At 45.1% G+C, this 26,109-nt stretch overlaps 1 protein-coding gene across 1 annotated transcript in view; it reads right to left on the reverse strand.

The window, feature by feature from the left end:
• Nucleotides 1-26,109, reverse strand: part of LOC124545526 — a 632,143-nt gene that overhangs the window by 402,521 nt on the left and 203,513 nt on the right. The window contains exon 3 of the mRNA XM_047124474.1: nucleotides 3,973-4,135. Coding sequence (XP_046980430.1) covers nucleotides 3,973-4,135 — 163 coding nt within the window. The remainder of the gene's footprint in view (nucleotides 1-3,972; nucleotides 4,136-26,109) is intronic.

Raw genomic sequence — 26,109 nt, forward strand, 5'->3', positions numbered from 1 at the left:
AGTGATTGAAAGCACGTATGAGAACACTGTGGTGTCACCGCCAGACACCACACTTGCTAGGTGGTAGCCCTTAAATCGGCCGCGGTCCGGTAGTATACGTCGGACCCGCGTGTCGCCACTATCAGTGATTGCAGACCGAGCGCCGCCACACGGCAGGTCTAGAGAGACTTCCTAGCACTAGCCCCAGTTGTACAGCCGACTTTGCTAGCGATGGTTCACTGGCAAATTACGCTCTCATTTGCCGAGACGATAGTTAGGATAGCCTTCAGCTACGTCATTTGCTACGACCTAGCAAGGCGCCATTATCATTTGCTATTTATCTTGTGATGCATGTACCGTCAGACCGATGTTCACCAATTATGGATTAAAGTTAAGTATTCCAGAAGCTACGTACTATTTTTGCTACTATAAGACCTTGACCTGTTCCAGACCTCACGCCACCCTGCGTGAGCTAAACGCGTGCCTTTCGGCTACCCGTCATTGTCGATTGGCTGTCTTGCCAGTCCACAACAAACACAACAGGCAAGCGGAAATGCTCTGTCTGTACCATTGCTTTCGCTCCACGCACAAGAAGCAGCCGCCAAGAAACCCCATCTACACACCGAGGCTGAAGCGGTGCTGATGGTTCCTTGCAACGGCACCTCGAGCTTTCTCCTTACGCCACAGGTGGGTACTGTGAAGGTTGACAATACCGCCCCTAAGAAAGGTAGCTTCGTCTGTAAGTAGGACGGGTGAGAGAAATTCCAGCACGGTGAAGGCCTTTGTGACGAACTAGAGATAACACGGTTTCCGTGGAGGTAATAAGGCTTGCATACGTTGTGAGTGACACGGATTGTGGCAGCTGACGTAGAGAATGTTCCACACGGTCGTCTGTCTTACCCCATGCTGGCGGACCACCTACCTGCTGCTGATACTGCGGTCACTGTCGAAGGTCTTCTATCCCCACTTTTAAGTAGGGGAACATCTCTTGTAACACATTTCCGGCAAAATCATCATTTTTGTCCCTTATCGTTTCCTGCAGTCTTTCACCTGTGTGTGACAGGTGTTGAACGAGTTGCGAGCATTTTCATAATGATGTAGTCTTCGGTGAAAGCTGCATTAAGGTGATTTAAAGGCTATCAAAATTTGCGCTACTGCAAATTATAAAGAACAAGTCGACCTCCTGTGGAATTAATTGAAACTTCTTATCAATGGGTGCAAGTTTATAATGGATACACAATGATTGTTGAACATACTAAAATGTATGCATAAGCGAATCGAATTTGAGGGCTGGTAATCTGACGTGACGACTAACGGAGTACTTAGATAGAATGATAGAAATGTGTTGTACAGATTAAATGTGTGACTTCGAACGAATGGCGGTTAACCGACTATTTGAAAATAAACTGTAAAAATAGTAAAATTCGTTGTTAAAACTGTTTCTGATTTCAAAATTTTCTTCCATTAGTAAGAAATAATCTAAAACAAAAAATGAACTGTGATAGTATTTGTTTATGAACACGACTATTACTGAAAATAACGCGATCAACGGATGTAAGCCTGCTATTCGTCAGTCAGTCCGATGCCTGAATATTAACGAACTATAATATTAAAATTATTTTCAGTTTCAAACTCAAAACACATTTACAGCCCCTGAAGTCTATTGGGAAATCCTCCAAGAACGGTAGTGTGAAACATGTGTATGAGGTTTTTAAAATTTCAACTTCTGTCTTTACAAAAGATTCTAGGAAATGAGACCACCTGTCTACATACATTTACAAAACATTTTTGAATCATTAAACATGTACCTTATTATCTGTTTGCAGGGACGCATCTGAAATGATATCTAATCATATTTCCGGAAATTTTGTGCAAGACGTTAGATACGTGCTGCAGTGTATTAATTTCCATATCTGATTGCTTCTTTTGAAGGTCTTATTTCGGTGCAACTTATCCATGTGGTTTTCTTGTCATTCACAGGGAAACATTTAACGTGAAACTATGCTTCGACTTCTAACAGGTCTCGGTTAGCCTCACTATATCATTTCATGTCAAGAATATCATCAGCTGCATGTAGCATCATATCTGAGCATGCTACGCAGGATACAAAGATCGTTAATAAACAACGACCCAAGATCAGATCTTTCCAACGTAGGATTACACCTCTTATTTCAGATTTGCACATATTATTTTTTTAAACCTCCCAATCAAAGTTTTCATGTTTCCTTACTCATCTGAAAAATGTGATCGTGGCCTCATTTCTATGGTGATATAGCTTTCCTGTAAACCTCCCTGGAACGTTTTAATTTAATTTAATTGTTAAATTTTGCTCATTTAATTTGTGTAATTTTCTAACAAGCTCTGTTGACTTTCGTAGGAACTGTTATTTCGCGACATAGCCAGGGAGGATACAAGCGATCCAGTAACTTTAATGAAGCTAAACAGTCCATAGACAAAATATTTTAATAATTCAGATGAGAATGTTATGACATTCAGTGATTACTTGTTTCAGGTTAGTTCTCAACCATCTTCCAGTCAGTTATCAATTCGAGTGCAATGACTTATAGCAATATTAGACAGACACATTGTCAACAACATACCGGTAGCTCATATGCAGGGTATTAAAAAACGATTCCGACAGTCTTAGAGGGGTTGTATAGGGTACGTGAGGAACAAATCTAGAGTAGGAACCCATGTCCGGAAACGTCATTCAACTACGCTTCAGTGCCCCTACCACTATGCCACCGCTTCGGCAACAAACGTGATTTTGTACGCTGATGGAGCGTAAGCGGAACGTCTTGCAATGTTGTTTGTTGTCCAGTGATTGTGAATGATTGTCACTATCGCCAGTGGAGAAGATGAAGCTACCTGCTGCATAGATCGGCGTAGTCTTCTTTGAATGCGATGCCCTGTAGCCTCAGAGGGTGTTGGTTTCTGACACAGGTTTCCATCCACAGTTTTTTTCTCGCCTGTATACCTAAAAGATCGGAGATTTTAGAAGGTTCCAGCAACATCTTTGGAAGACGTTCCGCCTATCGTCCGTCAGCATACAAAATTACTTTAGCTGTCGAAGAGCTGGCCTAGCTGCAGGCGCTCTCCCCTATAACTTCGACGTTCTGTAGCGTCATTGGATGACTTCTCCGCATAGGGGCTCCTATCTTCGATTTTTTCCTCACGACACCTTCTGCAACCTCTCTAGGTTTGTCTGCATCGTTTTCTGACACCCTGCATGGCAGTCATCACAATAAAACAATTATATGCACCTCTGTTAGGCCATTACTGTTTTGAATTGGCCACGTAGTACATGTTGACATGTTTCTTGCGTCGTGAGACTGTATAAAGAATATTATGTACTGACGTATTTTTGTATGAAAGATTTTGCTTACATAATGTTTCATCATAATGGTACATACCATTTTCGTTGCCGTCAATCTTTATTAGCTGTTGCTATGTTGATGGCAATGCGTTTCTATCAACTCTTGGATGAGAGACTGCTCTCGAATCGATAGTTGATCTGAAGATGACTGAATATCCCGTCGAAACTAATAATAATTGAATGTTACACAATATTGCGATGTCAGCTATTAAAGGAATTTGTCTATAAAAAATTTCTTCTTTATTTTCTTATGATCAGTACTGGTCATATATTAATGTACGCTTCGATTTTGTGCACTGGATATATGATGTGGTGATGTTGGTCACACAGTTCCACAACAATAGAAGATTTGTGGGCTCGCACATCACTCAGTGGATGCAGCACTGCATCTGCCATCACCAGCCTCAAACTTGAGATATCACATGCCACTGTCTCGTGAGTGAGAGAAGTTTGAAAGTCTGGCCTCATCACTTTGCATGCCTCATCTTAGCAGCTGCCCCAAGTACTGTTTCTAGAAATGTGCTGTCCTACCAGACTCTTGTGTACAGGTATCACGTAAAGCAGTAGAGAATGGCTGACAGAGTCGGCGCCCCTGACACTGGTGCCGGCTGCCTCACCTGCACCGCCTTGTTGCGGGCCTTCACCTCCGGCTCCTCCTCGAGGCTCCTGGCGATGAGCGCCTTCAGCTTGGCGGTGACCAGCTCGCGGAACTTGGTCAGGTACGCCTCGTGCTCCTCGCTGTCCAGGTCCAGGCCGGGGCTGCTGGAGCTCCAGGGCACGCTGCGGACAGGAAAGCACTGGATGGTCTCATCTTCAAAATGTATTTACTGCTACGCTATTGTCTTTTAACCTAAACACTGAAACCGAACATATTCTTCTCTAGTGTTCTATGGCGTTCGTTGCTTTACTTTAAATTAACTTTCTAAAAACGCCAGCTGGCGCTGGACAGTGATATGCAAACGCAGAGAGAAATGCGTGCTTGAATATAAGTGGAGATGCCAGCCAAGCCCGCAGGTTGCGCTATCTTTGACCACGAAAGTCAGCTTTGCAGTCTCCTCAGCACTCTTCAAGTGTCAGTCCTGGTCAGAAGAGCTATTCTCTATAGCTTGGAGTGCATTATGTTGGAGCTATTTGACATCGACTGTGGGCACATTCTCGGTGCTCGAATGGTGGGTGCGCCGAAAACAAAGGCAGCCGGAATTCTTGATGTTTCAAGGTGCACCGTATCAATAATTTATACCACATACAGCGAAAGCGGGAAAACAAGATCCGAAAAGTCGAATTGCCGATGAAAATGTGTTATGAACGGTCATTCTACATCTACATCCATACTCCGCAAACCACCCGACGGTGTGTGGCAGAGGGCACTTTGAGTACCTCTATCTGTTCTCCCTTCTATTCCAGTCTCGTATTGTTCGTGGAAAGAAAGATTGTCGGTATGCCTCTGTGTGGACTCTAATCTCTCTGATTTTATCCTCATGGTCTCTTCGCGAGATATACGTAGGAGGGAGCAATATACTGCTTGACTCCTCGGTGAAGGTATGTTCTCGAAACTTCAACAAAAGCGCGTACCGAGCTACTGAGCGTCTCTCCTGTAGAGTCTTCCACTGGAGTTTATCTATCATCTCCGTAACGCTTTCGCGATCACTAAATGATCCTGCAACGAAGCGCGCTGCTCTCCGTTGGATATTCTCTATCCCTTCCATCAAGCCTATCTCATACAGATCCTACACAGGTGAGCACTATTCAAGCAGTGGGCGAACAAGTGTACTGTGACCTACTTCCTTTGTTTCCGGATTGCATTTCCTTAGGATTCTTCCAATGAATCTCAGTCTGGCATCTGCTTTACCGACGATCAACTTTATATGATCATTCCATTTTAAATCACTCCTAATGCCTACTCCCAGATAATTTATGGAATTAACTACTTCCAGTTGTTGACCTGCTATATTGTAGCTAAACGATAAAGGATCTTTCTTTCTATGTATTCGCAGCACATTACACATGTCTACATTGAGATTGAATTGCCATTTCCTGCACCATGCGTCACTTCGCTGCAGATCCTCCTGCATTTTAGTACAATTTTCCATCGTTACAACCTCTCCATACACCACAGCATCATCCGCAAAAAGCCTCAATGAACTTCCGATGTCATCCACAAGGTCATTTATGTATATTGTGAATAGCAACGGTCCCATGACACTCCCCTGCGGCACAAATGAAATCACTCTTACTTCGGAAGACTTCTCTGCATTGAGAATGACATACTGCGTTCTGTTATCTAGGAACTCTTCAATCCAATCACACAACTGGTCTGATAGTCCATATGCTTTTACTTTGTTCGTTAATGACTGTGGGGAACAGTATCGAACGCCTTGTGGAAGTCAAGAAACACGGCATCTACCTGGGAACCCATGTCTATGGCCCTCTGAGTCTCGTGGACGAATAGCGCGAGCTGGGCTTCACACGATCGTCTTTTTCGAAACCCATGCTGATTCCTACAGAGTAGATTTCTAGCCTCCAGAAAAGTCATTATGCTCGAACATAATACGTGTTCCAAAATTCTACAACTCATCGACGTTAGAGATATAGGTCTATAGTTCTGCACATCTGTTCGACGTCCCTTCTTGAAACCGGGGATCACCTGTGCCCTTTTCCAATCCTTTGGAACGCTACGCTCTTCCAGAGACCTACGGTACACCGCTGCAAGAAGGGGGCCAAGTTCCTTTGCGTACACTGTGTAAAATCGAACTGGTATCCCATCAGGTCAAGCGTCCTTTCCTCTTTTGAGCGATTTTAATTGTTTCTCTATCTATCTGTCGTCTATTTCGATATCTACCATTTTCTCATCTGTGCGACAATCTAAAGAAGGAACTACAGTGCAGTTTTCCTCTGCGAAACAGCTTTGGTATAAGACTTTTAGTATTTCGGCCTTTAGTCTGTCATCCTCTGTTTCAGTACCATTTTGGTCACAGAGTGTCTGGACATTTTGTTTTGATACACCTACCGCTTTGACATAAGACCAAAATTTCTTGGGATTTTATGCCAAGTCAGTACATAGAACTTTACTCTCGAATTCATTGAACGCCTCTCGCATAGCCCTCCTCACACTACATTTCGCTTCGCGTAATTTTTTTTGTCTGCAAGGCTTTGGCTATATTTATGTTTGCTGTGAAGTTCCCTTTGCTTCTGCAGCAGTTTTCAAGACGTTTGTGACGAAAAACAAGCAGTAGCTGCAAAATCCACTGCAGAACTGGATATCGCACTAGCTAAAACTGAACCCCGTCAGTTCCAAAACAACACTAAGCGAATTTCAGCGTGAGCTGTAATTTCAAAACGACTCATCAGTGATGCAAATGCCCGTAACAGGAAAACGTGCTGCTAAAGCCAGAAAATCAAGACTATGGAGCAAGGGAAAAAGTGATTTGGTCGGATGACTCTTAATTCACAGTGTTTCCAATTTATGGCCGAGTTTATGTCCCAAGAGTGAAACATGACGTGAGTTCGGCGATGGTTTGGGTTGCCACATCGTGGTATTCCGTGAGTCCCTCGGTTGCTTAGGCAACGCCGCGTTACTGGCAAGGATTACGTAACGGTCTTCGCTGATCAGATTCATCCCATAGTACAATGTTAGTTCGGCAGCGGTGTTCCAAGACGATAGGGCCCCTTTTCACACAGCTCGCATCTTTCAGGACTCATTTTATGAGCTCGAGGACGAATTGCCGCATCTCCCTTGGAGACCACAGAAGATCTCAGTATTACTGCACTTTTGTGTTCTACTTTGGAAAATAGGGTGCGTGATTCCTATCTACCTTTGTCATCTGTACCTGATCGTACCACTATTTTCCAGGAAGAATGGTATGAGATTCCCTTGAAGACCATAAAGGACCTGTGTTTACCAATTTTGAGACGACTGGAAGCCAAGGGCGTCCATAACCGGGGGTAAGGGGATCCACGGCGCCACCCTACTCCCCACGTATCAGGAAAAGAAAAAAATATGGGTACTCAATAGTTTTTCTTTCAAGAATCCGATACCGCGCAGGTTTTTAACAGTATTAGAACTGGAACTTTTTTATGGCTACTTATGACTCGCCATTCTTCTTTAGAATTTTAAAATTACACCATACCCCTTGATCCAGGAGCCCCTTCCTATCTCCCCCCTCCCCCCTCCCCCCTCCCCACACTCAGCCCCCCTCCACCTCGTTGCCCAACAAGCTATCGCATGGGCGCCCTTGCTGGAAGCTGTTTTGAATTCCAGCGTGTTTATTTTACACCGTAATTACTATCCTTATTTTCTGTAATGAGTACTACATGCAACTAGTTCACCTCAGGATTAGCGTCCTGCGTTAAATATTTAACCTTTTTTGTAGATACGTTACGTCCCACTACGTTACGTCCACACTACTGGCCATTAAAATTGCTACACCGCGAAGATGACGTGCTACACACGCGAAATTTAACCGACAGGAAGAAGATGCTGTGATATCCAAATGATTAGCTTTTCAGAGCATTCACACAAGGTTGGCGCCGGTGGCGACACCTAAAACGTGCTGACATGAGGAAAGTTTCCAGCCGATTTCTCATACACAAACAGCAGTTGAGGTCGGATTGTAGCCTATCGCGATTGCGGTTTATCGTATCGCGACATTGCTGCTCGCGTTGGTCGAGATCCAATGACTGTTAGCAGAATATGGAATCGGTGGGATCAGGAGGGTAATACGGAACGCCGTGCTGGATCCCAACGCCCTCATATCACTAGCAGTCGAAATGAGAGGCATCTTATCCGCGTGGCCGTAACGGACCGTGCAGCCACGTCTCGATCCCAGAGTCAACTGATGGGGAGTTTGCAAGACAACAACCATCTGCACGAACGGTTCGACGACGTTTGCAGCAGCATGGACTATCAGCTCGGAGGCCAGGGCTGCGGTTACCCTTGACGCTGCATCACAGACAGGAGCGCCTGTGATGGTGTACTCAACGACAAACCCGGGTGCACGAATGGCAAAATGTCATTTTTTCGGATGAATCCAGGTTCTGTTTACAGCATCGTGATGGTCGCATCCGTGTTTGGCGACATCGCGGTGAACGCACATTGGAAGCGTGTATTCGTCATCTCCATACTGGCGTATCACCCGGCGTGATGGTATGGGGAGCCATTGGTTACACGTCCCGGGCACCTCTTGTTCGCATTGACGGCACACTGAACAGTGGACGTTACATTTCAGATGTGTTACGGCCCATAGCTCCACCCTTCATTCGATCCCTGTGAAACCCTACATTCCAGCAGGAGAATGCACGACCCCATGTTGTAGGTTCTGTACGGGCCTTTCTGGATATAGAAAATGTTCGACTGCTGCCCTGGCTAGCACATTCTCCAGATCTCTCACCAATTGAAAACGTCTGGTCAATGGTGGCCGAGCAACTGGCTCGTCACAATACGCCAGTCACTACTCTTGATGAACTGTGGTATGGTGTTGAAGCTGCATGGGCAGCTGTACCTGTACACGCCATCCAAGCTCTGTTTGGCCGCAGGTGGTTGTTCTGGGTACTGATTTCTCAGGATCTATGCACCAAATTGCGTGAAAATGTAATCAAATGTCAGTTCTAGTATGATATATTTGTCCAATGAATACCCGTTTATCATCTGCATTTCTTCTTGGTGTAGCAATTTTCATGGACAGTAGTGTAATACGCAACTTGAAGCATTGGGGTGTCTATATTTCATTTTTTTCATTGTCATGAGAATAAATGTGTTTTGCTACTGACCTGTTATACTGTTTTCATAATTGCCATCCTTATAAAATCATCCTAAAATTAAAAATTTAATCCTGAATAACCTAGGTACATGTGAAAATTTGTAGCTAGTAAGGTTTGTGCGACATGTATCTCACTCACTTCACCGATTTTCAAAGTCGTCCAGCTTAAATATTTGTTGGTAGTGAGAGTGTATTATCTACAATAAAGGAAGACAGTTTTAGACGGTTTCTTTTTCAAACACATGCAAAATGAATATTAACTATGAAAGAACTAAGGACAGAAACAGGTTATCATAAAAGTGTGACAAGCCGTGCTGTGGGACAAATGCAAGCGCGATGACCTGCTGAACACGGCCAACACATCAACTCACGTCGTCGCTGCAGTACCCAGGAGCGCAAAGAGACGGCAACATACGTCAGCCACACACAGCACACGCGAGCGAGACACGTCTGCAACCCTCAGCTGACACCATAAAACATGCGGCAAATCTTCTCCGTGCCTTGTGATATTACCATTCAGCACATGTTCAAGCAGTTGACAAGAAATGAGAAAAAGTCGCATATGATACTAAATGACGTCTGCAGTGGCTTTATCTGTGTGCCAAATAACCAAGTTTTAGTTGCAGTCTTCGACTTAATAGAAGGACGTAACTCGTAAAATGAAAAAAATTAGGACGAATAGAGCATAAGGTGTAAAAACAAAGAGGGGATGTTCCGAAATGGTCAAGGCTTTACTGAAGGAAGCAAACCCCACATTCACCTCGAGCAACTGGAAGGTCATGGAAAACGTGCTTCAGGGTGGCTTAACAGGTATGTCAATTCCGAATTTGCATATAGAATCTAACCCAAGGTAAGAGAGTTACTGAAGTACTTTTTATGAAAGCGTAGAGAAAGAAGAATCCAACAAAGCAGAAGAGAATTGGAAGTAGTTTGCCAAGAGCAAGGATTCAGAGATATAAAATTTGTGGCCAGATAAATTTATCTACCAGTGAAACACGGATTATTTGCAATTTCTAACATTCTGCTAGCAACGCGTAGTCTTTGGTTAGAGTTGCTGACTCTCAATCACGACGTCCCGGGTCGGATTCCCGATAGGGTCGGGGATTTTTCTATCTCGAGACTGTGTGTGTGTGTGTGTGTGTGTGTGTGTGTGTGTGTGTGTGTGTGTGTGTGTTGTCGTCTTCTTCATCAATGCACAAAACGCCAAAGTGGCGTTAAATGATAAAGTCTACCAACTTACGGCCAAATACCCTGGAAGGGGTCTCCCAGCCAATAAATGATATCTGCACATTTCATTTTCTGCCATTCTAAATACGTAAACTAAAACTCTAAAATACGTGTACACGAATATTTTGAATTTGAATTAGCGTGTTCAGGTGTCGAAAGATACTTACATTAATTCTGTTAGTTATATTCCACGGAGAGTAATCTCTGGGACGTGGAAATAAGTCAGAAATGAACATTTCGTTTCCGTTAAGTGCAATGCAGTGAAATGTCTGTACGTAACTGCATTACAGTGCTACTTCTAATTGCAAACTAACTTAAAACATTAAATTTGAGAGTTTCTGTGAAGGTATTCTTGAAAATTGTAGAAAAAATTACAACAGGAAAATCTTAACCACCGTCATATTGTCTAACGACATCTAAGATGTTGAATTCGTGTATCTGAGTTTCTATAGTCATACTGACACCTTGAAGTCTTTGCAAAGTTTATTTTTGGTCCTACAGTTATATTCCTGCTTTTCACAATTTTTTGTGAAACATGAAATACTGGTAATATTGAGTTGTAACGTTACGCACCGGTACCGCTGACGAAGAAAGTCATAACCGCAGTTTTGTGATGTGGTATGACAGAACTTTATTTTTTTTTACAGTACAAATGTTGTATTTGCACTTTTAAAATGTGCATAAAAGCATTACAGTAACTAAGTTTCAAATATCCCTTCCACGGATGGTCGCAACACCTGAATCTCTTTATTTAAATTAAGCACTATAAATCGGCAATATAAATCGGCAGTTCTGGAGACCGAAGACTTCCCGCATAAGAAGTCACTTTCATTCTGCCAACGGCTTTGTAAAGAAGGCGGCGGAGCGAACAGAGGTTCAGAGCACTCTCTTTCTTTGCGATGGGAAACCACAGGTAAGGACGGAAGAATCAGCAATGATCAGCGGCATGAAGATGCAGAAGGCAATGGAAACCACTGCATTAATGACGCGTGATGTGTATCCACAGGACGTGTGGCTTATAGCTGAAAAAGTGTCATAATAATCTCTGCCTTAGCAGAAGATTTCGGAAGAGTCCCCTTCCCAAGGGGGAGGTGACCATAAGAAATAGGTTTAATAAGCAACGAAAGGATAACATTCTTCGAGTTGGGACGTGGAATATCAGAGGTTTGATCGTGCAATCTGAAAAGGAAAATGCAAAGACTCAATCTAGATATACTGCGGGTCAGTGAAGGGAAATGGAAGGAAAACAAGGATTTCTGGTCAGTTGAGCGTAGGGTAACATCAACAGTAGCGGAAAATGGTGTAACGGGAGTAGGATTCATCATGATTAAGAAGGTAGGGCAGAGAGTGTGTTACTGTGAACAGTTCAGTGATAGGGTTGTTCTTATCAGATAGTCAGCAAACCAACACCGACAACGATAGTACAGGTATACATGCCGACGTCGCAAGCCGAAGATGAGATAAAGTACACGAGGATATTGAAAGGGTAATACAATATGTAAGGTAGAAGAAAATCTAATACTCATGGGTGACTGGAAAGCTGTTGCAGGGGAAGTAGTAGAGGAACAGCTTACAGGAGATTATGGGCTTGGGACAAGGAATGACAGGGTAGAAACATTAATTGAGTTCTGTAATAAATTTCAGCTAGTAATAGCAAATACTCAGTTCAAGAAGCACAAGAGGAGGAGTTATACTTGGAAAAGGCTGGGTGATACGGGAAGATTTCAATTGTATTACATCATGGCCAGACAGAGATTCTGAAATCAGACACTTGATTGTAAGGCGTCAGATCACAATTTAGTTGTGGTAAAGAATAGGTCAAAGCTTAAGACAATAGTCAGGAAGAACCAATGCGCAGACATGTGGGATATGGAAGCACTGAGGAATGAAGAAATACGCTTGAATTTCTCTAAGGTTGTAGATACTGCGATAGGGAATAGCTCAGTATGAAGTTCAGTTGAAGAAAAATGGACATCCCTATAAAGGGCAATCACAGAAGTTGGAGAAAAAAATTTTTGCACAAGGAAGGTAACTGCGAAGAAACCGCGGGTAACACGAGAAATACTTCATTTGATCGCTGAAAAAAGGAAGTATAAAAATGTTCATGGAAATTCAGGAGCACAGAAATACAAGTCACTTGAAAATGAAATAAACAGAAAGTGCAGGGTGACTAAGGCGAAATGGCTACAGGAAAGATGTGGCCAAATCGAAAAAGAAATGATTGTCGGAAGGCCTGACTCAGCATGTAGGAAGGTCAAATTAGCTTTCGGTGAAATAGAAGCAAGGGTGGTAACATGCAGTGGGAATTCCACTGAAGTGCAGACGAGAGAGCGGATAACTGGAAAGAGTACATTGAATCGAATAAGGCAGAAGGGATAGATAATATTGAATCAGAATTTCTTAAATCGTTGGAGGAAGTGGCAAGAAAACGACAATTCACTTTGGTGTATGGAATGTATTAGTCTGACTTTCGGATAAATATCATCCACACAATTCCAAAGACTGCAAGAGCTGACAAGTGCGAGAATTATCGCACAAACAGTTCATGCATCCAAATTTCTGGTAAGAATAATGTACAGAAGAATGCAAAAGAAAACTGTGGTTGTGTTAGATGACAATCAATTTGGCTTTAGGAGAGGTAAAGGGATGAGAGAGACAGTTCTGACGTCGCATTTGATAATGGAAGCACGACTAAAGAAAAATCAAGACACGTTCATACACTCCTGGAAATGGAAAAAAGAACACATTGACACCGGTGTGTCAGACCCACCATACTTGCTCCGGACACTGCGGGAGGGCTGTACAAGCAATGATCACACACACGGCACAGCGGACACACCAGGAACCGCGGTGTTGGCCGTCGAATGGCGCTAGCTGCGCAGCATTTGTGCACCGCCGCCGTCAGTGTCAGCCAGTTTGCCGTGGCATACGGAGCTCCATCGCAGTCTTTAACACTGGTAGCATGCCGCGACAGCGTGGACGTGAACCGTATGTGGAGTTGACGGACTTTGAGCGAGGGCGTATAGTGGGCATGCGGGAGGCCGGGTGGACGTACCGCCGAATTGCTCAACACGTGGGGCGTGAGGTCTCCACAGTACATCGATGTTGTCGCCAGTGGTCGGCGGAAGGTGCACGTGCCCGTCGACCTGGGACCGGACCGCAGCGACGCACGGATGCACGCCAAGACCGTAGGATCCTACGCAGTGCCGTAGGGGACCGCACCGCCACTTCCCAGCAAATTAGGGACACTGTTGCTCCTGGGGTATCGGCGAGGACCATTCGCAACCGTCTCCGTGAAGCTGGGCTACGGTCCCGCACACCGTTAGGCCGTCTTCCGCTCACGCCCCAACATCGTGCAGCCCGCCTACAGTGGCGTCGCGACAGGCGTGAATGGAGGGACGAATGGAGACGTGTCGTCTTCAGCGATGAGAGTCGCTTCTGCCTTGGTGCCAATGATGGTCGTATGCGTGTTTGGCGCCGTGCAGGTGAGCGCCACAATCAGGACTGCATACGACCGAGGCACACAGGGCCAACACCCGGCATCATGGTGTGGGGAGCGATCTCCTACACTGGCCGTACACCACTGGTGATCGTCGAGTGGACACTGAATAGTGCACGGTACATCCAAACCGTCATCGAACCCATCGTTCTACCATTCCTAGACCGGCAAGGGAACTTGCTGTTCCAACAGGACAATGCACGTCCGCATGTATCCCGTGCCACCCAACGTGCTCTAGAAGGTGTAAGTCAACTACCCTGGCCAGCAAGATCTCCGGATCTGTCCCCCATTGAGCATGTTTGGGACTGGATGAAGCGTCGTCTCACGCGGTCTGCACGTCCAGCACGAACGCTGGTCCAACTGAGGCGCCAGGTGGAAATGGCATGGCAAGCCGTTCCACAGGACTACATCCAGCATCTCTACGATCGTCTCCATGGGAGAATAGCAGCCTGCATTGCTGCGAAAGGTGGATATACACTGTACTAGTGCCGACATTGTGCATGCTCTGTTGCCTGTGTCTATGTGCCTGTGGTTCTGTCAGTGTGATCATGTGATGTATCTGACCCCAGGAATGTGTCAATAAAGTTTCCCCTTCCTGGGACAATGAATTCACGGTGCTCTTATTTCAATTTCCAGGAGTGTATGATTTGTCGCCGTGGAGAAAGTGTTCGACAATGTCAGATGCTGCAAGATTTACGAAATTCTGAAAAAATAGGGATAAACTATAAGGAGAGACGGATAATATACAACATGTACAAGAATCAAGAGGGATAATAAGAGTGGAAGAGCAAGAACGAAGTGCTGGATTGAATAGGACGTAAGACAGGGTTACAATCTTTCGTCCCTACTGCTCAATCTATACAGTGAAGAAGCAATGATGGAAATAAGCTAAAGGTTCAAGAATGGAATTAAATTCAAGATGAAAAGATATCAATGATACAATTCGCTGAAGACATTGCTTTCCTGAGTGAAAGTGAAGAAGAATTACATGATATGTTGAATGGAATGAACACTCTGATGAGTATGGAATATGGACTGAGAGTAAATTGAAAAAAAAAACAACTAAATTAATGAGAAGTAGCAGAAATGAGAACATACTAGCACTGGCAAAATGGGCGTTCCTGGCCAAGAGAAGTCTAGTAGTACCAAACATAGGCTTTAATTTGAGGAAGAAATTTCTGAGAATGTACGTCTGGAGTACAGCATTTTGTGGTAGTGGACCATGGACTGTGGAAAAAGCTAAACAGAAGAGAATCGAAGAATTTGAGATGTGGTGCTACAGACAAATGTTGAAAATTAGATGGACTGATAATGTAAGGAATGAGGAGGTTCTTCGCAGAATAGGAGAGGAAAGGAATGTGTGGAAAACACTGTAAAGCAGAAGGGACAGGATGATAGAACATCTGTTAAGACATCAGAGAATAACTTCAATGGTACTAGAGGAGGCTCTAGACGATCTACGGGAAACAAACGGGGCACATATGGAAACGTATCCATAAAAGAAACTTTGCGAATTATGCTACCATTTGAAGCAAACCGCATAACTGTATCTACACTATTCGGTCAAACGTATCCAGACACCACAAATAATAAACGTTTTTCGTATTAGGTGTGTTGTGTTGCCACTTACTGCCAGATACTCGGTAGTCATTAGACATCGTGACAGAGCAGAATGGGGAGCTCCGCGAAACTCACGGACTCCGCACGTGGTCAGGCGATTGCGTGACACTTGTGTTATACGTCTGTACGCGAGATTTCCACACTCCTAAACATCCCTAGGTCCACTGTTTCCGACCTGATAGTGAAGTGGAAACATGAAGGGACACGTACAGCACAAAAGCGTACAGGCCGATCTCGTCTGTTGACTGACAGAGAACGCCAACTCTTGAAGAGCGTCGTAATGTGTAATAGGCAGACATTTATCCAGACCATCACACAGGAATTCCAAACTGCATCAGGATCCACTGCAAGTACTGCGACAGTTAGGTAGGAGGTGAGATAACTTGGATTTCATGGTCGAGCGGCTGCTCATAAGCCACACGTCACGCCGGTAAATTCCAAAAGACGCCTCGCTTGGTGTAAGGAGCGTCAACATTGGATTATTGAACAGTGGAAAAACGTTTTGTGGAGTGACGAATCACGGTACACAATGTGGCGATCCGATGGCAGGGTGTGGGTAGGGCGAATGCTGTCAACGTTATCTGCCAGCGTGTGCAGTGCCAACAGTAAAATTCGGAGGCGGTGGTGTTATGGTGTGGTCGTGTTTTCATGGAGGGGGCTTGCACCCTTGTTATTTTGCGTGGCACTATCACAGCATAGGCCTACATTGATGTTTGAAGCACCTGTTTGCTTCTCACTGTTGAAGAGCAATTCGGGGATGGCGACTGCATCTCCCAGCACGATCGAGAGCCTGTTCATAATGCACGGCCTTTGGCGGATTGGTTACACGACAATAACATCCCTGTAATGGACTGACATGCACAGAGTACTGACCTGAATTCTACAGAACATCCTTGGGATGTTTTGGAACACCGACTTCGTACCAGGCCTCTCCGACCGACATCAATACGTCTCCTTAGTGTAGCACTCCGTGAAGAATGGGCTGCCATTCACCAAGAAACGTTCCAGCACCTGACTGAACGTACGCATGCGAGAGTGGAAGCTGTCATCAAGGGTAAGGTTGAACCAACACCATATTGAATTCCAGCATTAGCGATGGACGGCGCCACGAACTTGTAAGTAATTTTCAGCTAGATGTCCGGATACTTTTGATCACACAGTGTATCATAGTTCTTAGAAATTATTTATTCTAATCGGTGAAGGACTTTTTTCCCAACCAGTATGTCATGGAAGAGGTTTTAGGTAGCGTAAGCACAGTGTGCATTTGGTAGCAAACAACGTTTAACTGAACCTTTTTCTGGATGCACAAAAAGTAATATAGTTCTTGCATTGCCGAAGCTAGGAGGCACTCCGTGCGCATACAGAGATGGATTATATAGAATTTTGGGACTTGTAGACGCACACGTCGTTCGCCAGCGGACCCCAAAGACTTTTAGGATCGCCACTACAAGCCGTGCCTTTTCTTGAGTTTGTTACTCCAGTAACAGCACGCTGGCGGAACAAGTCTACAGCTTTCATCCCTCAGCAGGGATTAAATACGCTCTTCGCCATTCTTTTAACTTATTCAAAAAGACGGGAAACGGTCTGCTTTTTTTTAGTCTCCGGTAATGGAATTCCTCACTGTAAAATCGCTCTGCGATGTGAAATTAAGCTGGCAACGACATTACACGGCTCTTTGCGGTCGGCTGCTATATTTTCATGAATAGATAATTCTGTTAATGTTCTTAAATGTTCCTGTCCTGATAGGCATACCATAAAATTTACATTTAAAGACTGCTGCTTCAAATAATTGTTTTAAGCACCACATCTTTATGAGTTTCTTTCCTCGTCGTCATTCTCTCGAGTACTCTGCTGAGGTATTGCGTTCCACCTTGTCTTAGGACATTCTTTGAACCTCTAAATCTCTATTACATTCAGATTGTTTTATATAATCTCACTGCGAGATAGCAAAATTAGTCACCCAGTGGGCGCCCCAGATGAATCGTTCAGCCTTTCCCTATGGCGTAAAGATCAAGTCACGTCCTCAATCGCGCGCGTTATGCCTCTACGTGAGCATAAGGCAGCAGCAATGAGTGAGACATTCATGTTTCATGCGGACTTTGGACGGAAACATGGGTAAATGTAAGGACTTGAGGAGCGGCAAAAAGGGGCAATCTTGGCCTTACAATGTGTGAACTTGCTGGATTTGTTGGTGTTTCGCGGCGGACTGTTCAACGTGTCCTCAGGCAGTGGTGTAACACACGTGGTCACCAAACAGGACGTCGGAATTTCGGTCGGAAGGAGGTCACTACGTTGAGGGACCGGATACGCGTTTCACGGTTTGTCAATCAAAATCGTTTCCAAACCCGACAGGAATTGCTGCAGGCAGTGAATCGAGGTTCAACCCAACCTGATAGTGACAGATCTTTGCGACGGGAACTGCAACGAACATTTGGAGTCTCTCACCCGGGAAGAGGCCATTGCTCACATAAGCACATAAAGACGATAACAGCAAAGTTCATCGGGCTGGAAGAATATGTGACTGGTCTTCTTTTCCCCCACCCTATTACGAGTGGATGTTCAGTAAGTAATGCAACACATATGTTTCGGTCGGACATTTTCGATAAAAAAAAAGCATAATTTGTTGTGGGACACTGTGGACTAATTCCGCTTCAGCCCCTACAGTTTCATGGAGTCCCGACAGGCAGTGGCGCCATATATAAAAAATGGCTTGTGCATCGGAGGTGAGTTTCTTTTGGCGGAAAACCAAAGCATCGTAGATATTCATAGGAGCTTGCAGAATGCTTACAGAGAGCTGGCAGTGAATAAAAGCATGATGAGTCGTTGGGCGAGGCGTCTGTCATCATCGCAACAAGGTTGTGCAATCCTCTCCGATCTCGCACATGTCGGCCCGTGGCACACAGCTGTGACTCTTGCAAAGTGGGAACGTGTGGGCACTATCATTCAGGCTGATAGATGGATCACAGTCAAATCCCTCGTTGCACGTTTCTGTTCGTAGTGCTGGCAAACTCGTACACCAGTTGGGGTCCTGATAGGTGTGTGCCCACTGCAATCGTAGCCACCTAACATATGACCATAAAGAGCAATGAGGGATCATGTGTGCGGAACTGCTTGTGCGTTACGAGGCTGATCGTGAGAATTTTTTGTCACACATCATCACTTCATGGGACTGTTCTTCCTACGTACGCGCCACAGCATGTCTTTCTCGTGGGCCTAGCTCTGGTTTCCCTAATGAAATGACTGGCCGCCCATCCGCTGTCGAGTAGAGACGTATGGGTCCCGACTGGGAATCACAGTGACTGGCGAGCTGCTGGGCGCTGTCCTATGAAGGCCGCCCAGTGAAAGAGTACTAGGAAGGTGTCTAGTGTCACGCGGCTTGCGGACGCGAGCTAATGCCGGCTGTATCGGAGAGATGTGGCGTCCCCGAATATTGGAGCGGCTGTGGCAAGCAGTATAGGCTGCAGCTGAAACGCAGGCTCCTCGACAGGGCGGCAACCCGCAGACCACCGGTGTGTGGCGTGTGGCTGGTTGGTAAACCGGCAGTAGTTTCTCTGTTATCTGGCCCATTGACGCTCTTACACTGTTGAGCCAGCCCATTACGACCACCGGCTTAATAGCTTCTATGTCCGTCTTTCGAACTAAGCACATCGGCGATTCGACTATTTGTTCGTAGGTTTGTATAGATATGAGGCATCCTGTAATTTGCGTAAACAATGGGCCGCTGATTTGCGTATGCGATGATGGCGGCCGATAACAACCAAAATGGGTTTCATAGGATTTACAGCAGGCGAATTTGATCGCCGAGACATCAACGTGAATTCGTTATAATGCTACTCAAACCAATGTAGCACGGATCTGCCTCCGAAACATGGGAAATTATACTAATGAAAGGTGACATGGTCGTCGGAGAAGACATCAAGCATGAAGGGATGCAGGTGGTTCGCAGCTGTCAGTGTGTCTTCCATTACTGCCATAGACCCCATGCACGCGGCGGAGAATAATTCTGCTGCCACCAGCCTGCGTCCGTGGCGCGCTGCACGTTTCGAGTCGTCATTCACCCCAATATGGCACTTGTGGAGACGACCATCGACATAGCATAGCAAAAATGTTATTCGCCGGAAGGGCTGACACGTTTTCATTGACCGACGGTCGAATCCCGACGGTCCCGTGCCCAGTGAAATCGTAATTGACGATGTCGTTTTGTCAACATGTGAACACGTATGGGTGGTCTGCACCAGAACTACATGTTCAACAATAAACGATGAACGGTGTGTATCGAAACACTTGCGCATGCATCAGCACTGTGCTCTTTCGGACGAGATACCACAGATCACCATCTATCCTACTTTATAGAGCAGACCAGCCTCCGAACCGCACGTTCTGTGAAGAGTTGTGGACGTCCAACCGTATAGCCCGGAGTGGTAGTTTCACTGTCCTACCTTCTTCTGCAGATGGTCATGACAGTAGCACGTGAATATTCGACCGGCTTCGCCGTTTTGGGTTGGGTTGGGTTGTTTAGGGAAGGAGACCAGACAGCGAGGTCATCGGTCTCATCGGATTTGGGAAGGATGGGGAAGGAAGTCGGCCGTGCCCTTTCAAAGGAACCATCCCGGCATTTGCCTGGAGCGATTTAGGGAAATCACGGAAAACCTAAATCAGGATGGCCGGACGCGGGATTGAAGCGTCGTCCTCCGGAATGCGAGTCCAGTGTCTAACCACTGCACCACTTCGCTCAGTTTCGCCGTTTTCGAGAGCCTCGTTCACAGTCTCTGCGTAATAATAATTTGCCCTATCTCAAAGTCCATTATCTCAATCGATTTCCCCGTTTGCAGCCCATAGCTTCTCTAGGGTGATCCGCACCTGTGTCTGTTGAGCGTAAGTACTTTTCACAGCGCGCCACGTGCCCAAGACGCCACCAGGCGGCATGCAGCGTCAAGGTGAGCACGGTTATAAGTTTTGGCTTACCACTGTATGTGCCAGATAGATCAGTGGTCCTTTGCGAGGTATTCGAATCGAAAAAAGAGAAATAGCGGATACCTGCGTTATATTGTTGACTGTGTTTATACAAAATTATAGCTCGTCGCCTTTTTAGGATTCATAAACATTTTATTTCATCTGTTGTTACTTTTATGCTGTAATTTCATGTGCTGGTACGTTCGATGACCATGGAGATTTACTCCTCAATTTGGTCCTAAGGGATGTGACGTGTGAAATAAAATAAAAAAAAATGTCCACTGCATGCACGATAACTTACTTCTACGATTATAGATTTCTCTCCGTTGAGAATGACATACTGCTAACACGCTTCAATCCAGTCACACAGCTAGTCTGATACAACACACGCTCGTGTTTTGTTCATTAAGCGGCAGTGGGAAACTGGATCGGACGCTTCCGAAAGTCAGCGAACACGTCATCATCCTGCTGCTTTCTGGGTCTTGTGGACGAGCAGACCGAGCTGCTTTTCATACGAGCGTGGTTTTCGGAACCTATGTCGGTTCCTACATAGGAGACTTTCGGACTGCAGACGCCATACGAGGTGGAGTGTTCATTGTTGTTGACAAAAACGTTGTCTGTATTTAGGTCGAATTTGACTGTGACAGTGAAGGTATCTGGGTACATATAACAGGTCTTGTCTCCTGGAAAGCCCCATAAAAATTAAAATAAACCTGTATTAGACATTGAAATGTGAAGTGTAAAGAAAGCACAAAACTGAGTGTATTTCTGTCGAGAAAAACTATTTAATAAGACAGGAAATTATAAAACCTACAACTCGTCAATATGATATTCTTTGTGTTAAAAATGTTAATAAAATGCGTATTTTAGTACCGAAAAATAACTATACAGTGTAAAGACATTCTTTGTAACCATAGAAATCCTATCTCATTAATGTTAAAAAGACTTCGTCCGAAGATCTATTCGTACTTTTGTCTCTGCTGTTGAGGAATTAAGTCGCTTATCTATTCTGCCGCACTGAGTATTTGATGTATGTATTTTCTGTTACAATATACGGTAAAAATGAATTCTCCTGTTCTTATTCAAAACCTCTCCATCCCTGTGGAAACATGTAAGTTAAAATAATTATTTTAAGTGAGTTTTGTAGAAGATTGCCCATCAGGCTTTCCTTTTCGTAATGGCGTTCAAGCCGCCATTGCGTGGAATTTAATTAAAATATTAAAAATTGACCCTCCCCTTTAAATTAACATAATAAATACTTCGAATACTGATAGTAATTTTCAAGCACTAATATTTGCAAAGTTCATTTTATCAGAAGTTTCACGCAATTGCACAGACAAATTTAACTACAGCAGGCAATAAGGTTTGCCTCATGATGTCTTTGAGTTTGCAATGAGATTTATTTCTGTCAAGTAAATGCTTAACCAAAATGAAGCCAGTGTGGTATAAATGAAATTACTTATCGTGAGTAGAAATCCTTACGGTAGGCAGGTGGTTATATCGCCTCTCCCTTCACAACAGTTAATTAACCGGGTAATAACAGTAATAGTCTCATGTTGGCCGCGACTTTGGATAACATAATTAAACCACTGCAGGCAAAACTGCAAACATTTTTAATAATATTTTTGCCTGCGTAGCAACTTTGATTATCGTCGGCATATACGTAAGCCGCATTTACTTGTGTGCAGAATACACCCGACGCCAACAGTGTATTAAATATCCTTTACCTTTTTCCAAAAATCCCAACCATATCTTACATTAAAATCAAAATCCCTTAACACCAAAGGCGAGAGCGAGTGAGAGAGAGAGAGAGAAAGAGAGAGAGAGAGAGAGAGAGAGAGAGAGAGAGAGACGATATACTCTGAATGAAACCAAGTTCACTGTTGGATGTTTTTACCGGCTACTCCATTCCGCTGTGACAGATCGTGTAATATTAAGTGGAAGCGATATTAACTTACCGATCATAGACTGGTACGTGTATGCATTCATTGTAGGGAGTACACATGGACTGTCTTGAGAACAACGTTCGAACATGTTTTCCAAACACGCAATGGAAATATTTTACATCTCGCAGCCAGCAACAGGCCTGAGCACCTCCACGGCGTCCGCATACGGACAGGAATTAGTGACCATGATGCCATCATAGCGATTATGCTTACTAAAGTTAATAAATCAATCAAGAAGGCCAGGAGAGTCTTTCAGCTAGAAACAGCAGATATACTCTTGTTAGAATCTCACATGAAAAATGAATCGACATCATTTAGTTCCAGTAAGATGGACGTAGAGGAATTATAGGCAGAATTTAGACGGACTTTCAATCATGCTCTGGATAAGCGCGTGCCGAGTAAGTGGATTAAAGGCGGAAAAGACAGACCGCGGCTTAACAACGAATTTCGGAAAAAGCTGAGGAAGCAAAGGCTGTTGCACTCTCGGTTCGAAAGACGACGAGAGACTGACGACAGGCAAAAATCAGCAGAGATTCGTGAGTCTGTAAAAAAATCGATGCTCGAAGCACACAACACATCATCATAGCTTAGAAAAACATGTTGCTGAGAAATGTAGAAAATTCTGGTGCTACGGAAAATCGGCGAGCGCGTCTAAGGCTTCTACCCAGTCTGGTAGCAAAAGGAAAGGCGTAGCTTTAAATTTCGCGCTTAAGAAATTATTCACGCAGGAGAATCACACAAACACAACGTCAAGCCTCTCTAGAAAAAAAGAAAAAAAAAAAAAAAAAAAAAAGGGAAACCACAGATGTCAATAATTATCGACCAGTATCCTTGCTTACAGTGTTTTCAATAATCGTCGAGAAGGTAATGTACTCAAGAGTGTGAATCTTCAGGTTTTGGCGGCGCAATGACTGTTCCATTAAGTTTCGGGTGTGCAGCCGCAAGAAATCTCCTCCTCCTCCTTCTTCTTCTTCTGCTAACATTTCGGCTGTATGCCATCCAGCCATCTTCAGACAATCAGTGTTCTCCGAACTTTGACCCACAGAGCGCATATTATTTCTGACGAAAGCAGTCTGCAAGATGAACTTTCCCACTTACAAAGAGAGTTTGAAGACAATGGGTACTCTCCACAACAAATACAGAGGGCACTGAAAATGAAACCGAAAGAGGCCACACAGAAAGCAGAAGAAGATGAAGAAACCTTTAAATCGATGGCCTTCCTGCCATATGTGGGTAGCTGCTTGTCAAAAATAGGACGGATTCTCGGCAGACACAAAGTAAAAGTGATTTTTCGTCCTCCACCCAAGACAGCTACACTCGTGGGCTCCTTCAAAGTTGATTTGCTGCTCCGAAAATCTGGAGTTTACAAAATCCCATGTGAATGTGGCCTTTCTTACATCGGACAAACAACTCGTACTGTCCAAGAAAGATGTACAGAACACCGGAGGCACACACGACTTTTACAACCTAACGAGTCAGCAGTGGCAGAGCACTGTATTGATAACGGTCGCGGTATGTTGTATGACAACGTCGAAATCTTGGCAACTACATCATCCTTTTGGGACTCGATACTTATGGAGGCAATTGAAATTCGCTTGAAGACGAATTTAATTAATAGAGATAGTGGTTTCAATCTTGATAAATCATGGAATCCGGCACTTGCTGTAATAAACTCACAAAGACGTCGTCACAGTGCAGCTCACAATGATACACTCCTGGAAATGGAAAAAAGAACACATTGACACCGGTATGTCAGACCCACCATACTTGCTCCGGACACTGCGAGAGGGCTGTACAAGCAATGATCACACGCACGGCACAGCGGACACACCAGGAACCGCGGTGTTGGCCGTCGAATGGCGCTAGCTGCGCAGCATTTGTGCACCGCCGCCGTCAGTGTCAGCCAGTTTGCCGTGGCATACGGAGCTCCATCGCAGTCTTTAACACTGGTAGCATGCCGCGACAGCGTGGACGTGAACCGTACGTGCAGTTGACGGACTTTGAGCGAGGGCGTATAGTGGGCATGCGGGAGGCCAGGTGGACGTACCGCCGAATTGCTCAACACGTGGGGCGTGAGGTCTCCACAGTACATCGATGTTGTCGCCAGTGGTCGGCGGAAGGTGCACGTGCCCGTCGACCTGGGACCGGACCGCAGCGACGCACGGATGCACGCCAAGACCGTAGGATCCTACGCAGTGCCGTAGGGGACCGCACCGCCACTTCCCAGCAAATTAGGGACACTGTTGCTCCTGGGGTATCGGCGAGGACCATTCGCAACCGTCTCCATGAAGCTGGGCTACGGTCCCGCACACCGTTAGGCCGTCTTCCGCTCACGCCCCAACATCGTGCAGCCCGCCTCCAGTGGTGTCGCGACAGGCGTGAATGGAGGGACGAATGGAGACGTGTCGTCTTCAGCGATGAGAGTCGCTTCTGCCTTGGTGCCAATGATGGTCGTATGCGTGTTTGGCGCCGTGCAGGTGAGCGCCACAATCAGGACTGCATACGACCGAGGCACACAGGGGCAACACCCGGCAACATGGTGTGGGGAGCGATCTCCTACACTGGCCGTACACCACTGGTGATCGTCGAGGGGACACTGAATAGTGCACGGTACATCCAAACCGTCATCGAACCCATCGTTCTACCATTCCTAGACTGGCAAGGGAACTTGCTGTTCCAACAGGACAATGCACGTCCGCATGTATCCCGTGATACCCAACGTGCTATAGAAGGTGTAAGTCAACTACCCTGGCCAGCAAGATCTCCGGAGCTGTCCCCCATTGAGCATGTTTGGGACTGGATGAAGCGTCGTCTCACGCGGTCTGCACGTCCAGCACGAACGCTGGTCCAACTGAGGCGCCAGGTGGAAATGGCATGGCAAGCCGTTCCACAGGACTACATCCAGCATCTCTACGATCGTCTCCATGGGAGAATAGCAGCCTGCATTGCTGCGAAAGGTGGATATACACTGTACTAGTGCCGACATTGTGCATGCTCTGTTGCCTGTGTCTATGTGCCTGTGGTTCTGTCAGTGTGATCATGTGATGTATCTGACCCCAGGAATGTGTCAATAAAGTTTCCCCTTCCTGGGACAATGAATTCACGGTGTTCTTATTTCAATTTCCAGGAGTGTATATCGATATGCCAACACAGATCGTCTGCGGAGTCATAGATACAACTCGCGCATTATTGCGCGTCTCTGCCGCCGGCCAACGTCTCTGGCGCATTTGCATCTGTGGCCGCATGCGCAGTTGCGAAATACACGAGCATAAAGGGACGCAGCGACCACTGGAGCGGCAGTCTTGCGACTCACTATGAAGATGGCTGAACGGTATACAGCCGAAATGTTAGAAGAAGAAGGAGATTTCTTGCGGCTGCACACCCGAAACTTAATGGAATACTCAAGAGTGGTTAGCCATCGCAGCAGTAATGGGATACTAAGTAAATAACAGGTTGGATTTCAAGAATGCTGTTCAACTGAAACAGCAATATATAATATCACTGCTGCATAATAGAGTCCTTAATTAGTAAAATGTCACCAATAAGAATTTTCTGTGACATTCCAAGCATTTGACAGTGTGAACCACGACGTTATGTTACAGAAATTACAATTCTACGGTATAAATGGATCACATATGAAAGTTTTAAGCCATATCTACAGAGCAGCAAGCGAAAAGTTTCTTTATATGGTTTAAGTGATTTAAGGAAGATTCCCTTCTTCATCTAACTGTGGTGAAATTACATTAGGTGTTC

Source organism: Schistocerca americana, chromosome 8 (genome assembly GCF_021461395.2).
Source record: "Schistocerca americana isolate TAMUIC-IGC-003095 chromosome 8, iqSchAmer2.1, whole genome shotgun sequence".
NCBI classification, from domain to species: Eukaryota; Metazoa; Arthropoda; class Insecta; order Orthoptera; family Acrididae; genus Schistocerca; species Schistocerca americana.